At 45.1% G+C, this 15,754-nt stretch overlaps 2 protein-coding genes across 2 annotated transcripts in view; one reads left to right on the top strand and one right to left on the bottom strand.

Moving 5' to 3' along the window:
* The window catches only part of PAQR3 (progestin and adipoQ receptor family member 3), a 360,815-nt gene that overhangs the window by 133,730 nt on the left and 211,331 nt on the right, over positions 1-15,754 (top strand). The gene's annotated exons all lie outside the window — the stretch shown is intronic.
* Positions 6,633-15,754, bottom strand: part of ANXA3 (annexin A3) — a 36,657-nt gene continuing 27,535 nt past the window's right edge. The window contains exons 10-13 of the mRNA XM_026676454.2: positions 14,815-14,910; positions 13,831-13,889; positions 11,060-11,182; positions 6,633-8,952 (exon numbers count right to left, since the gene is read on the bottom strand). Coding sequence (XP_026532239.1) covers positions 8,893-8,952; positions 11,060-11,182; positions 13,831-13,889; positions 14,815-14,910 — 338 coding nt within the window. The 3' untranslated portion in view covers positions 6,633-8,892. The remainder of the gene's footprint in view (positions 8,953-11,059; positions 11,183-13,830; positions 13,890-14,814; positions 14,911-15,754) is intronic.

Genomic DNA, 15,754 nt, shown 5'->3' with positions numbered 1-15,754 from the left:
TCAGCCCCTCCTATCCCTGCTGTGGTTGCTGGTACAGCACATCGAAGCCCCATTATTCCCTTTGCCGAGTGCTCCTTTCCTCTCCTTCCCTGGCAGAAGGTGGCTTTTGGAGGGCTTTCCCTGGTGGAAGCTGCTGGCACGAGGATGCCCAGGCCACCACCAAGGCAGCTACTTTCTCCTCCCCAGATTAAACCATGAAGACGCTGCTTTTTACGTCCTCAACCACGAGCTTTGTTCTGACCTTCTTGGCCTCTTTGTGTGTGTGTGAGAGAGAGAGGAGGGGGCATCCCATTGTTGGTGCTTTGATTCCTCATGCTCAGCTGACCTTTTTTTTCCCCCCTTCCCTGGCCTTTGGCATTTTGCTGCAAAGTGGCTTTGCAAAGGACATGGGGATGGACTGGGCGATTTGCAAAACGACCAAGTGCCATGCAGATTAAGGCAGATTCCCCCCCCCACACACACACACTGCTTTCCTAAACTGAGCAGAGAACAGGAATCCTTTGTGGGAAAACCAGAGAGGATCCAGCTGTCGCAGGAGAATGTCTGGCTTACTTGACGATGCCATGAGCCTAGGATCTGGAGGCAGGTTTGCATTCCCTGTGCACACACCATCAGTTTTTAATGTGACAAACAGGCCATGACTTTGGGCATGGAAATAATCCCAGCCAGAGATGATATTCAGCCAGTTCTGGAGAACCGGTAGTGGAAATTTTGAGTAGTTCGGAGAACCGGCAAATCCTACCTCTGATTGGCCCCGTCCCCGTCTATTCTCTGCCTCCCGAGTCCCAGCTGATTGGCTGGGTCTTCTTTGGTTGCCCTGCACAGGAGAACGGAGCTGGAAAGCAGGTTAGCGGGATGGGGAGGAAATGGAGATTTTGCAGTAACCTTCCCAGAGAAGTGGGGAGGGAATGCGGATTTTATAGTATCCTTCCTCTGCCATGCCCACCAAGACACGTCACGCCCACCAAGATACGAACTGGTAGTAAAAAAATTTGAATCCCACCACTGATTTCCCAGCTGCTACATTGCACGAACTAGTAAGATGTTGGTCTGTCAAATCAGTCAAATGCCGGAAAAATCAGGTGTTCTCTAAGCTTCGTTGTTTTCTTGAGGACCTTTCATTTGCCAGACTAGGTTACATCATCAGTGCTAATAGATGTAATCAGTTAACAGATCTTTAACAGATTAACAGAGTTGGAAGGGACCTTGGAGGTCATCTAGTCCAATCCCCCATCCAAGCAGGAGACCCTACACCATTTCTGACCAATGGCAGTCCAATCTCTCCTTGAAAGCCTCTAGTGATGAAGCTCCCACAACTTCTGAAGACAACTTCTGTTCCATTGGTTGATTATTCTCACTGCTAGAAGATTTCTCCTTATTTCCAGGTTGAATGTCTCCTTGATCAGTTTCCATCCATCATTCCTTGTCTGGTCTTTGGGTGCCTTGTAAAATAGCTTGACCCCTTCCTCTCTGTGGCAGCCCCTCAAATATTGAAAGACTGCTATCCTGTCTCCCCTGGTCCTTCTCTTCACTAGGCTAGGCCCTTGTCTGCCAGGCACACATAAAGACTGAACTATGCACCCTGACCAAAGTACTGACAGCCAACGGCTTCCACAAAAGCAAAATCATGGGCCTGATCCACAAAAACCCACTGAGACACAATAAAGATGATGAACAGACCTATGGAACCGCTGTCCTGCCCTACATAAGAGGCACCATAGACAAAATCAGTAAGATACTACGCAGGCATCACATCAAGACTGCCTTCAAAACAGACAGAAAAATAGCAGCCATCCTAAGAAACCCCAAAGATAAAATTGACCTGGAAAACCAAGGCATATATGAAGTCCCCTGCGCATCATGCCAAGCCACATACATCAGACAGATCAATAGTAGAATAAGTACCTGCCTTGATGAACACAAGAATGCAGTAAAAAGCTGGAACACACTTCCTCACTAGTCCAACATGTGAAAGCCACAGGTCATAGCATCGACTTCAGTGGCACCAAAACCCTAGCCACTATAGAAAACCCCAGCCACAGAATTATCAGAGAAGCCATAGAGATTGAAAAACGACCTGAAAGCATGAATAGAAGAGATGACTCCACCAGACTGTCAATTATCTGGAAGCCTGCACTCTCAAACAAAAAAATCTCCACACCACAAGCCAGGCAAACACGTGGGCACAAACAGACTCCCCCTGATACCTCCAGCTCAAACACACCCCAACCAGGCACCCAGATGAAACCTAGCTTCCTAATAAATAATGGCCATCCATTTACTCGGAGCCAAGCTGCACTAAAAGCCTCCAACACAGGAAACACAATGTTGCCAGCCAATCAAGACAAAAAAAGCTACAAAACAGACAGAAGATATTAGAAACACCAATCAAGCAGAACACAGCAAACTCCAAGACCAATAAACACAGACCAAGACTCCCAACCAATCAGGATGAAGAAAAAACCATTCTGGCACAGCAGTAGGCTAGCCCCAAATTTAAAACAGAAACGGCTGTGAAAGTCTGACCCACAGTCGAACACAATGCAGAAGCCTGATGATGGCAGATGAGATTCTGCCGAACCGTTGCTACAACTTTAAAAGCACAACTATAATGACGTAGGAAAATACCCGAACAAAGCTGAATAACATACATGTAAGTACCATGAAAACTTAAGAATATATATATATATATATATATATATATATATATATATATATATATATATATATATATATATATATATAATTAGACCAACACATTATATATATATATATTAATTAGACCAACACATTATATATATATATATATTAGACCAACACATTTGATCAAAAAGCAAATCCCAAAACCAGATTTCCTTCTGGTTTTTGGCTACCACAGACTAAGACAGCTACCCTCTCAAACCAGAAACAACACCAACAAGCAAGTTTGGTCCTCTACTTTATGTATGAGTGCTGCCACCTTCTGGTTATTATACAGAAAAAAGAAGAAATTGCCTCCCAAATAAATTCAGTTTATATTAGCCGCAAGTGGGGGGAGGGAGAAATCCCTTTGCCGCCAAAGTGTCCCATTTCATGGAAGTCAGAAAGCAAGAAGAAGAAAAAAATCCAACCTATTTTAAAAGGTGAAACAGGACTTCGTGAAATTGTAAGAAAAGAACATAAGTCTGTGCTTGGCATTCACAATTCTAACCCAGCTGTTCCAACTACAGGAAGCAGAAAATGCAAATATGTTTAACCTGTGTGTGAAGTTTAGCTGAACCAGCTACAATTTCTTCTCTTTTCACGTTTCCAGGAGAGGATGAGAAAGAAGAATTAAATGATGGTGGTTTGCTTTCCAGAAGGAGGTGGAGAACAGGGGTGGGCTTCAAATTTTTTAGCAAGGGGCTCTCTGCCCTAATGACTGACTGGGTGGGCATGGCTGGGTGATCATGTGGCTGGGTGGGTGTGGCTGGGTGATCATGTGATCAGGTGGGCTCAACTAGGTGGTTGTGTGACTGGGTGGGTGTGGCCACTTCGACCTCGCTTCCTTGCCCTAATTACCTAAAAAAAAGATATATACCAAAAAGTTTTTCTATTATTTCATGCATTTAATACTTAAATAAAAGTCTGGGTGAAACCAGGCTTAATAGCAGTGACTGTGAGAGGGATCTTAGAGGAGTTTCTAGTGAGTTATGTAATTCTTATTATTTGGAAAATAATCCCCTCGGAGGCAAATGGCTATATTATCTGATTTTCTCAATGCCTCTCCCTCTCAAGCGCTGCGTGGATTGTTCGTCTAGCTTGCAACACTTTTTACGAGGTGTGAAATGCTCTTGAAGGCCCAGAAGTTCAATTAAGCCTATTAAGAGCTTTCCCTTGCTGCTTGTCTTTCTGAAGTTATTGAGGGCTCTCCGAGCCCTGCAGAGTCTTAGCTAGGGGCTCTTCCGAGCCTCTGCGACCCCCCCCCCTCCCCAGCAGCCCATACCCTGGACTGGAGAGACAGGAATTACCACAAACCTGTCAACCTGGAAATAAGGAGGAATTTTCTGACAGGGAGAACAATCAACCAATGGAACAGAAGTTGCCTTCGGAAATTGTGGGAGCTTCATCACTGGAGGCTTTCAAAAAGAGACTGCACTGGCATCTGTCAGAAATGGTGTAGGGCAGTGATCCCCAACCTTTTTTACGCTGCGGCCCGGTATCCCCAACCTTTTTTATGGTGCGGCCCGGTATCGACATCAGCTGGGCGCCGCCATCTTGTTTTGATGAAAAAGTGCTTCCGGTGAGCTCACCGAAGCACTTTTTCATGAAAACAAGATGGCGGCCTTCGGTGAGCTTTTCCGGTAGAAATGGCTTTCTACCTGGAAAAGCTCACGAAGCGCTGACGCCGCCATCTTGTTTTAATGAAAAAGTGCTTCTGGTGAGCTTTCTACCCGGAAAAGCTCACCGGAAGCACTTTTTCATCAAAACAAGATGGCGGCACCCAGCAAGCCAGCGGCCCGGTAGGACTTGTTCCACGGACCGGGACCGGTCCGCGGACCGGTGGTTGGGGACCCCTGGTGTAGGGTCTCCTGCTTGGGGGGGGGGTTGGACTAGATGACTTCCAAGGTCCCTTCCATCTCTGTTATTCTGTGAACCCTATAGGCACTCCTGGTTAGCAACCCTTTGGCGTTGCAATGGACCTCCTTGTAGCTACAGACAACCCTTTAGTTGTCAGTTATGATGGCCGCACAAATACGGGATTGCATTTTGGATGCATGATAACCAACTCAGTTACAGCTTTTGCTGCATCCCAGAGTCACATGACTATGATTTTCAGCATTGTTTTTTGCTGGTTTCCAGATTTGTTTCCAATTTCTGCCCCCCAGAAATGCCCATTGTGGAACACGGGTTTACTTAATGTTCATGGCTTTCACTTAACGTTGCACAATTGTGTGTGGTCATGTGATGACCTGTCTCATGACTACCAGCACTTGCCTCAAAGAGAAGGAGATCAACTTATTTTCCAAAGCACCAGAAGGTAAGAGAAGAAATGATGGGTGGAAACTAACCAAGGAGAGAAGCAACCTGGAATGAAGGAGGAATTTCCTAAGAGCGAGGATAATTCACCAGTAGAACAAATTGCCTTCAAAAGTTGTGGGTGTTTCATCACTGGAGGTTTTTAAGAAGAAACTGGACAGCCACTTGTCTGAAATGGCACAGGGTCTCCTGTTCAAGCAGAGGTTTGGACGAGAAGACCTCCAAGGTCCCTTCCAGCTTTGTTCTGATTGCAATTAATTGATTTCTGGGACGGTGTATTATGCAAACTCAGTGCGTTGGGCTACATTTGATTGTGCACGATGGTGTTCGTCCATCTGAAAAGCGGAACCTGCAGCACTGGGAATAACTCTAGGAAGATGATGAGGAGGGTGTGGGTGTTGGAACAGAAGCCTAGGAGGTTGGACTAGAAGACCTCCAAGGTCCCTTCCAGCTCTATTCTGATTGAATTAAGGTTGCAAGTCAAGGACTATCTATACTTCCCATAGATGTGAAGATTTGGCACCAGAATTAGCAGTTTTCTCCTGCCTCAGAAGTTGTTCCGTTTACAACCGTGGATCTTCTGCTTGTCATTATTAGATTGGAAGGATTGAGCAACAGACCTTGTTCCTCTATGGAGGGATGCATGGATCTATGTTGTGTCATGCAAAGAAGGCAGCCCCCTCATTTCTTCATCTTTCTTTGACTTGGCCATACTTGCCCACATCTTCCAAATAGGGGGGTCATTATACAGGTAATCCTAAACCATTCATTTAGTGACTGTTCAAAGTTACAACGGCATTGAAAAAAGTGACTTATGACCAATTTTCACACGACCATTGCAACATCCCCATGGTCACTGTCAAGAGTACATTCATGAACTGGAATAGAACATGGTAACAAGGTCAGCCAATGAATAGGCATAGCAACTAAGTCAGCCAATGAGGACTGTTTGGAAACTGAAACTAAAAGCAGCCTAGGCATGGCTCTATATTAAGCTCTGCAGCACTGAGTCTATTGAAAATGAATCTCTCCTCTGCTGTGTGACTTGCTTGCCTGCTGAACTAAAGTGAAACTGATGTCTCTTTCTGAGGAGTTGTTCAGCTCTGAACCTGTAACATGTCTGCTTCTGTTTGAGTTTGCTCCATGTTGGAGAAATCTACAACTGGTATTGTAAAACTTGCTTTATCTGTTTATAAAGAAGTTAAAGTCACTCAGTCATCTGTGTTTACTTTTCTGGTGCTGAATTCACGCTGCAATACTCTGAACAGTCACATGATCAAAATTCAGATGCTTGGCAACTGGTTCATATTTATAACAATTGCAGTATCCCAGGGTCATGTAATCACCTTTTGCAACCTTCTGACAAGCCAACCCTCTACACAAGCCTATATACCGTTCCAGACAAGTGGCTGTCCAATTTCTTCACCTCCAGTGATGGAGCACCCACAACTTCTGAAGGCAACTCGTTCCACTGGTTAATTGTCCTCACTATCAAGAAAGTTCCCAGTTCTAGGCTGGTTCTTTCCTTGATTAGTTTCCACCCAATGTCTCACTTAGCAACAGAAATTGTGGGTCAACCGCAGTGATAGGGTCAAGGACTACCTGCACGACATTGAAAAACAAGTTCTCCTGCGTTTGCTTCTATTAGTATTTATTCCATTCCAGGCAACAAGATTTGCTTTCAATTTTTATTTCGAAGAAGAAATGAAGAAGAGAGGGCTTTCGCGTAGTCAGCAGATTGGGCCCGTTTTGATGATCAAAGGAAGGCGTGGGACTGTCTCCGTTGCAGCCTTATTTTCCCGGCAGTCAGCAGCCAGCCTGGCTCCTCACTCTTGTTCAATCCCAGGAAAGGATGTCATGAGAAAAACTCCACCGGCTGGCCTGCCCCAGGAGAAGGGGCAAGCCCTCCAACGGTGGTGTCAGAGTGAGGGGAAGATGAGTCCGTGAAAGCAGCCACATCGGCCGCAACCCATCCTTCGCCACTTCCCACAACGGAGTCAGTTCAAAGCAACCAAGAGAAACCCTCAAACATCCTGAGAGGAAGACAGCGATTTACAGACACCTCGTTCTAAAAGGGAAGAAAAACTCAACCCAGGCAACTTTCCAACACCGCATTAATTTAACCCGGAGGTGCCATAGGCCAGGGGTGTCAAACTCAATCTCATTGAGGGCCGCGTCAGGGTTGTGTTTGACCTTGAGGGTGTAGCCAGGGTGGGTATGGCCAGCTTGACATTATTCATGTTGGGCACCTGTGAATGGTCTGAGCCAACGGGCCCCCAAGCTTGGTTTTTGGCTGCAATGGCCTCCTGCGACCCTCTGCCAGTGAAAATGGAGCTTGGAGGGGCTACATGCAGCCCTCATGAGCCGTTTTCGGCTGCGACGGCCTCCTGCGACCCTCAACCAGCGAAAATGGAGCTAGGGGGGCTACACGCGGCCCTCATGAGCTCTGTTTTCGGCTGGGACGGCCTCCTGCAACCCTCAACCAGCGAAAATGGAGCTGGGGGGGCTACATGCGGCCCTCATGAGCTGTTTTCAGCTGGGATGGCCTCCTGCAACCCTCTGCCAGTGAAAATGGAGCTCGGAGGGGCTACACGCGGCCATCATGAGCTCTATTTTCAGCTGGGACAGCCTCCTGCAACCATCTACCAGTGAAAACAGAGCTCGGGGGGGCTGCATGTGGCCCTCACGAGCTCCGTTTTCACTGGCAGAGGCAACGCGGGCCAGTCTGCTGTTTCCAGGATGGCCCCATGGGCCAGATCTAAGCACCCCGCTGGCCCTATCCATCCGCCGTGCCTCGAGTTTGACACCCCTGCCATAGATCAAAACTAGGACCTCCTCCTCCCAAAAATGAGGGCATCAATGGCTTATCTTCACCACGAATGTGTTCATATCAGGTGTATCATGAATTAGTATCTTTTTCAAGTGTTGGCTATCCTCACAACTTTTTGCATTAGGGTTTCAATAAAATAACATGGCAAAAAGGGCTGAAATTTGGCAATATTAGCACTGATATCTTGTGGATTCTTTGGAAAGGTTTTGGCCATTCTTATTATTTGTTTTAAAAGGCAAATGTTTATGGTTTAATTTTGGGTCCTCTTAAGGCAGGAGGGGCTCCAACCTTAGCAACTTTAAGACTTGTGGACTTCAACTCCCAGAATTCTTCAGTCAGACATGCTGGCTGAGGAATTTTGGGAGTTGAAGTCCCCAAGGTTAGAGACTCCTGCTCTAAGTGACCAAAAGAAATGGGCCACTGATGCTATTTTAGCCAGTCTCTTTGTGATTTGATTCCAAAAAAGGTGTTTCCAGAGATTGCAGGAAGACATCAATGCAGCTGCTTTAAAGAGTTGTTGGTGGGTTCTAGATTCATGTTCCCGCGTGGTCCATAGCACTTTTCCAAATTACTTCTTAAACAACCCTATGCATTTCAACTCCTTTCCTAAGGCACTTCAGATCTGGAATACAAATAAATCATTTGAGGTAGCTGTGCGTTCCCTGCAAATGTAAAGCTGGGCAGCAAAAACAGCACTAGAACAACTCAAGAATAGCACAAGAAAAGCCCAGTTCAGGACACAGTTGTCCTAGCAAGTCGCCGGACGTACATAAAACACTGTGTTGTATGCATCCCGATTCCAATTTTGCAGGGTTGGTTAACTTCTGGCAGATTATTGGCTTGTGAACGCGGATTTCATCCCAAATCCGCAGTGTGTAATCAAATCAGAGCCATCCAGTGCCTGAAGATACTGTGTAGTAAACATCTGTCTGTTACGATACCTAATTAAAAAATAATTAAAAGGAGGAGTGGCAAGTCACACCCTTGCTTAAATATATCTAAAAAGCTCCATGAACTGGGTGAAAGCAACAGGAAACAAGAGCTGCCAGCCGGAGTGGGCCTCATCAGTCGTCACCACCACAAATCTTGAGCAAGGTGCGTCGATAATCCCCAGAACTATCTGACTGCAATAAAAAGAGGAACAGTAACATTATTTTCAAGTAGCTTACAGCCCTTTCCACAATTACACAGACAAGCCTCATTTTCCTTGGCTCTGAAATGGAGATTTATTTGCCGACTTCTAAAAGCACTCCGATTTTAATTTTAGTCGCTTTAGGTTGCTTGTTTTTGTTCTCCTCTGGTTATTTAAAATTTGATTTCCCATTTGGAACAAGCACTGATCTAGGGAGCACCTGCCCAATTTCAATGATATTTTCAAACCTACCGAGGGTTGAACCTGTTTAATAAGAATACCAGTCACGAGGGTGAAAACAGAAGCTGCCTGAAACAACATCTGTGGCTAGCCCAAGTCAATATTTTAGAAGTGCTCCCAAATGTTTGTGCGCTTCCTCTGTCTCTACTGACACCAACTTTGGGGTTGTCCGTCTTACACAACTCCGTAGCTCTGTTGCAGAAACACTAGGACTAAATCCTTCTGTGTAACAGGAATTTGGAAAATCTGTAGCTGTTTGTTTTGTCATTCTCAGAACATTAACTCAGGCAGTGAAGGGAGAGAGAGAGAGAGAATTTATCATTTGTCAACCAATATCGCAAAATCTCTCTGTGCAGAACACAGAAAATCCTTTTTCATTTAGAGAGGCATCGCAATGATCGGTCCCAACGAGGCCCGCTGAACACGTTTGCATCCCCCTCGGCACAAGAACCTGTTAAGCCCTAATGCGGTTTGCTCCGCCGCAGCTTAGTTTGCCGCGTGAGCCTCATTTACCTGGGATTGGTGAACACGGGAGCAAAGCATAAGCTTAGCATAATCAACCTGCTTTTAGTGTGTGTGAACGAGCTTCACGGGCACTAATACGCAAAGCTAGTCTCCCTGGTAATGTGGATTAACAAACCAGGGGTTGCAGGCCACACTAGGGAAGAAGAAGGAAGCAGTTTGTCCCTACGCTACACGGAAGCAGGCATAACTTTGGGGCGACTGCAAGGAATTATGGGTGTGCCAAAAATGGCGGCCATTTCCAGGAGGCAGCCACAGGTGGGGGGAGTCAGCCCAAGCCTGTGTGGACCCTGTGGGACAGGATGGCGGGGTGGTGGTAGAAAGACAGGGTGCTGCAACACCTCTGTGGTCAGTCATAAGAGTGAATTCTGGAGGGCGCATAGCACCAATTATAAATTTAAAATGGGGTCATACTTGGCTTTGGGAGGGTGTCTGACAAACCTTTGAACAGTCATTAAGCGATAAAAGAGAATATTTGTAGTTCAGGATTGAAATGAGGCATCCTTGATGGTCTCTGAGCTTGGTTGTTTCCTTACAGACATTTCATTACCAAACTAGGTAACATCATCAGTGTTCTGATGTTGTTACCTAGTTTAGGTAATGAAGCATCTGCAAGAAAAAGCACCAGGCTCACAGAGCACCAAGGACCACCCTACACTTCAACTGACTGGTCATTAACTGAGGACTACTTGTACTCGAAATACACAAGGATCTGGATTTGTTGCATCTAAACAAGCTGATGTCAAGCCTAAAATTGACATATGTGTATAGCCATTTTATTTAGCCTTATAATATATTCCTTTTCTTTCTTTCTCTTTGCTGGTTATGGGGGGAAGAGTTTCAGGCTTGCCACATTCCTAAGGTGGGAGGAGTGGAAATAGAGAGAGTTGTTTAGGCTAGGTGGTTCTTCTTCCAGTGGGAACGAAAGCTGACCCTGCTGAGACCTGGAGATGGAGATTGATGACACCAAGCAACGTTGATTTACTATTGGGGAATGTGACTTTTGGGGGCTGTTATTCTAATTTCCAATATTATGTGGTGTAATTCCAGGTTGTGTCAGATCTGGAATTACAACGGACTTTGCCAATTTGATTGCTTTCCTAAATAAAAGAAATGGTTATGGAAGATGGACTTTGCACTTTATTTTTAAATGGATTTCATCACTTGGAAACCTGATAGCTGAATTAGTCGGCCATGAATACACCATGTTTAAAATCTTCACCATAAGCCAGAATACTTCAGCAACCTGCCTTACCGTGTGCCGTTTCTGCTTACAATCTGATCACCCACACCTAGAAATTTGGAGAGTCCCTGAGACGTGAACCGAAAGTACTCACACTAATAGCAGAATACAGAGACTCTCCGTAGAGATTCTTGTATTCGTGTCGAATATCCAGAAGATCAATTTCTGACCGAGATACTAGAATTCTGGTCAATGTGACTTCATCAGTTCCAGGTCCCTGTAAACAAAGGAGGGGAAAAAAAAACAACCCTCATTAACGAGGAATTTTTAAACTCCGCTTCCAAAAACGCAGAACATATTTTTACACCAGAGACCCAAACAGCTTTAAATAGTCAAAACAGGAGCAGATCAGTTTTTTAAAAACCCAAAGAGATATGGCATTTTAATCAGTAATTTTTTAAAACTGGGGATCCCTAATAAACGATCAAGAAAATTGCGGTTTAGATAATATCTAAGTATTTATGCCTGGTTTTATCTATAATGATCAAAAGCTGCCTTCTGTAGTTGTTGGGGCTGCAACTTGGTCATTAAGCGAAGCGGTTGCTAAGTAAAATCCTGACTGTGCTTACACTCTTACTTCAGCTTTCCTTCGCTTTACAGACCCGCAAAGATCATAAATCTGAGATTGGTTGCCAAGTTGTTATTGTTTTTCATTGTAATTGCAAAGGCCACTGTAGAAGATAGTCATTAAACAAGGATTAGCTGTATTAACATACCGTAGACACATATGCTGACCATGGTTTTATTTATATGCTGTGTTGACCCTGGCGATTGAATAAACTTATTTTCTGGATTAGCACAATCCATCCATCCAAGTGACCTAAAAACTATGATTTAATGGTGACCAAGTTTAACATATTGTGCAAACCGCATTGACTAACTGACCAGGTTAAATATGCAGGGTATGGTCCAGAGGTGGTATTTAGCTGGTTCTGACCAGTTCTGGAGAACCGGTAGCAGAAATTTTGAGCAGTTCGGAGAACCAGCAAATCCCACCTCTGACTGGCCCTGCCAACCCCATCTCTTCTCTGCCTCCCGAGTCCCAGCTGATTGGCTGGGTCTTCTTTGGTTGCCCTGCACAGGAGAATGGAGCTGGAAAGCAGGTTAGTGGGGTGGGTAGGGAATGGGGATTTTGTAGTATCCTTCACCCTGGAGTGAGGTGGGAATGGAGATTTTACAGTATCCTTCCCCTGCCATGCCCACCAAGCCACGTCCACAGAACCGGAAGTAAAAAAATTTGAATCCCACCACTGGTGTGGTCTCAGTGCCAGAGTATAATTTCCCTAATCTATCCATTTTAAATTATCCTCATTCTTATTTCTGTCCTCTTACATCAACAGGAATCGAGGCTAAAGAAACTTCATGAACATAATGATGCTCTACAAATGGTGCAAAACGGTGCATGATGTGTGTGACATTATTGTGGCTTCTACCAAATGCTGAAGCATTCAAGCAGGTTTTTCCAGGGATCCTACACTTTGCTTGGCTTTGCAGACCAGGTTCTCCTGCCTACATAATCCTGAGAAATGTCTTCAGAAATATTGACATATAATGTACTTAAAACGATAGTAGGAAGGGACCTTGGAGGCAGAGGTGGGGCCGCTACCAGTTTGCACCGGTTCACGTGAACCGGATTCTAATTTTAAATTTTAAATTTTAAATTTTAATTATTTTAATTTTAATTTTAATTTTAATTATTTTAATTTTAATTTTAATTTTAAACCAGATTTAAAATTAGAATCCGGTTCACCGAACCGGTAGTTCCAATGACTGGTTGGCCCCGCCCACCCTGCCCCTCCCCTCCTAGGAGTCTCCAAGCAGCCTATTTTGGATCCCAGATAAGTGCAAGGGCCATGCGGAGGCTCAGGGAGGGCGGAAAATAGGTTTCCGGAAAGCCAGAAATAGGCCCGTTTCCGGCCTCCAGAGAGCCTCTGGAGCCAAGGGAGGGTGAAAAACAGACCTCCCGGAAGTTCGGGCCTCCCAGAAGTTTGGGCAGAGGACTTCCGGAACCTGGGGAGGCTATTTTTGCCCTCTTGGAGACTCAAGGAAAGCCTCCAGAACCCAGGGAGGGTGAAAATGCCCCCTCCCCACCGCCATAGTGCAGAAGGCTGACTAGGCCACGCCCACTACAGCCACACTCACCTAGCAACCAGGCAGAGAACCGGTGGCTAAATTTTTTGAAGCCCACCCCTGCTTGGAGGTCTTGTAGTCCAACTCTCTGCTCAAGCCGAAGACCCTATAACCATTCTAGACAAAAGGCTACTCCATCTCTTTTGGAAAACCTCCAGTGATGGAGCCCTCACAACTTCTGCATGCAGATCGTACCACTGATTAATTGTTTTCACTATCAGGAAATTTCTCCTCAGTTCTAGGTTGGATCTCTATTTTAACAAGCTTCCACCCATTACTTCTTGTCCTGCCTCCAGGGCCTCTGGAGAATAAGAGCATCTTCTCTTCTTAAGTGGCAGCCCCACAAGTACTAGAAGACAGTTATCCTATCACCCCTAGTTAAACTAGGCATAGCTAATTTCCTCGACTGTCCATCACACGGCTTTGCCTCCAGACCCCTTATCATTTTGGTTGCTCTTCTCTGCCCTCTTTCGAGATCACCTCAGGGTCCCCAGTCAAAACAACCAACTTCCGCCTTTACAGGGTGATTTATCTCAAAGCTGAACGAAGCAGGCAGCTGTCATTTGTCGGGAGAATGGCCAATTTGCAGAACAACCCTCCATCCCTCTTACCTAGAGAGAAACTTCCTTGAAATTGTAAATAATTGCCAGCTAATAATGCGCGCACCAACCAGCAATGTGGTTGGCGGTTCTGAATGACCTGACTTTGGGCAAAACAACCTCATATCGGTCTTACCTTTATGGATCTGTGCAGTTTTTCAGCGAAGAAGGCAGGGGCGTTATTTACACACTTGACTATAAAAAGAGAGGAAAACCAGAATTGAACATAAATAAGCCTTTTATGCTATCTGGCTATATTTTGCAGAGGATTGGAATACAAAGCAGAAAAACAGCCTGGTAAATTATTTAAGCATTTGCGAATCATCCCACATATGAAATGCGTGAACAAGACATGGGAAGTACATCTAACAATTAAATCCGCAAATAAATAAAATATTAACCCGAGGGCTCGTACTTGATTACAACCATTTACATGGTTTCCTTATTATAACCCTCTTGCACATAATTTTTATATTTACATTTGCAGAGTGGTTTTGGCAGATTTTCATCAGATAAAGAGCAAAAGCACCCATCAAAAGTACATTTTGGAGCAGGGCGAGTGTAGAATGTATCCTCCTCTTTAGCTGCTGTATATGGTTTAAGATTAAATCTGCAGTTTGCTTTTCCACCAAAAAAACCCGTTCAAAATAAGAGCTTAGTGACAAAACGTTTCAAAACAGACCTCAAGAGGAGGGTTGGAAATCTATTTTGTGTTATGAAGTTCCTGATCTTTGAAAGCAAACCAAGGTTTTTGCAGGAATAGGGAAAACGGCATTCATTTCTTGCACTATATTTATATACAGCCCCAGATGCCTAAACATCTAAAAACTAAGATTTTTTAAAAGGAGTCTAAATTCAAAATGTCCTAATGAATATCAGGTTTGCAACTGCATCATTTCCTACACTGCTTCATTGTGCTTTACAGCCCTCGCGAAGAAGTTTACAGAATCAGCATACTTCCCCTAACAATCTGGGCCCTCATTTTACCAACTTCGGAAGGATGGAAGGCTGAGTCAACCTTGAGCCGGTCAGGATCAAACTGCTGGCAGTGGGCAGAGTCAGCCTGCCATTCTGCATTCCAACCACGCACATTCGCAAGATCATCGCACGCTTCCCTTACCTACGGCCAAAAGGAGTTCGGCAAAATCGCCCGATGTTTCGTTAAGCACGCTGTCCTCCATCTGGTGTCCACTAAGTTTTTTGTACTCGTCAAATGCTTTAAGAAAGGACAAAAGAGAACAATGTCAAAGGAGTAAGCTGCACGTACTTTAAGATGCCTGAACAAAAGCCAGAGAGGGGGGGCACTTTTACTTCTCTGTGTACAAGCCATCACTCTTTTACAATATATTATTTGTAACACCCTGAAATCCTATTTTCCATGCTTTTTTTTTTTTAAAGCAGGGATGTCAAACACAAGGCCCACGATGTGATCAGATTTGGCCCCTGGGGCCATCCTGGAAAATGTAAGGGACCGACCTACCCAGTCCGGTCCAGTCTACCCAGTGTGAAGAGGAAACTTAGCAGCAATTTGGGGAGTGGTGTTAAGCTGGCCACGCCCACCCAGTTGGCCACACCCACCCAGTCAGCTATGTCCACTCCCCCCGTTCCTATTCCCACCCCCCCGAGGTCAACCACAGCCCTGATGGGGCCCTCAATGAAATTGAGTTTGACACCCCTAGAACTAGTCCAGCCTGAAGATGCTCTTTTTCAGCCTTATTCCTCACCTGGGCTTATCTGACCAGTTATTCTTCCTCCTCTTCCTCCAAGTTTTTCTCACAGCCTATTACAGCTCCTGGGATTGTGCTCTCACCCCTGTCAGTATATCTAACAGCCGTAGCACTTAGACTTATATACCGCTTCAAAAGTGCTTTACAGCCCTCTTTAAGCCATTTTACAGAGTCAGCCTATTGCCGCCTCAATCATCTGGGTCCTTATATTTTATTGTCCTCGGAATGATGGAAGGCTGAGTCAATTATTGAGCCGGTCAGGATCGAACTGCTGGCAGTCGGCAGAATTAGCCTGCAGTATTGCATTCCAACCACTGCGCCACCACAGCTCAT

This window comes from Notechis scutatus, chromosome 4 (assembly GCF_049901735.1).
Source record: "Notechis scutatus isolate UNSWTSFEM ecotype Mainland chromosome 4, rNotScu1.2, whole genome shotgun sequence".
Taxonomy (NCBI): domain Eukaryota; kingdom Metazoa; phylum Chordata; class Lepidosauria; order Squamata; family Elapidae; genus Notechis; species Notechis scutatus.
This window is presented reverse-complemented; position numbering and strand designations above follow the sequence as displayed.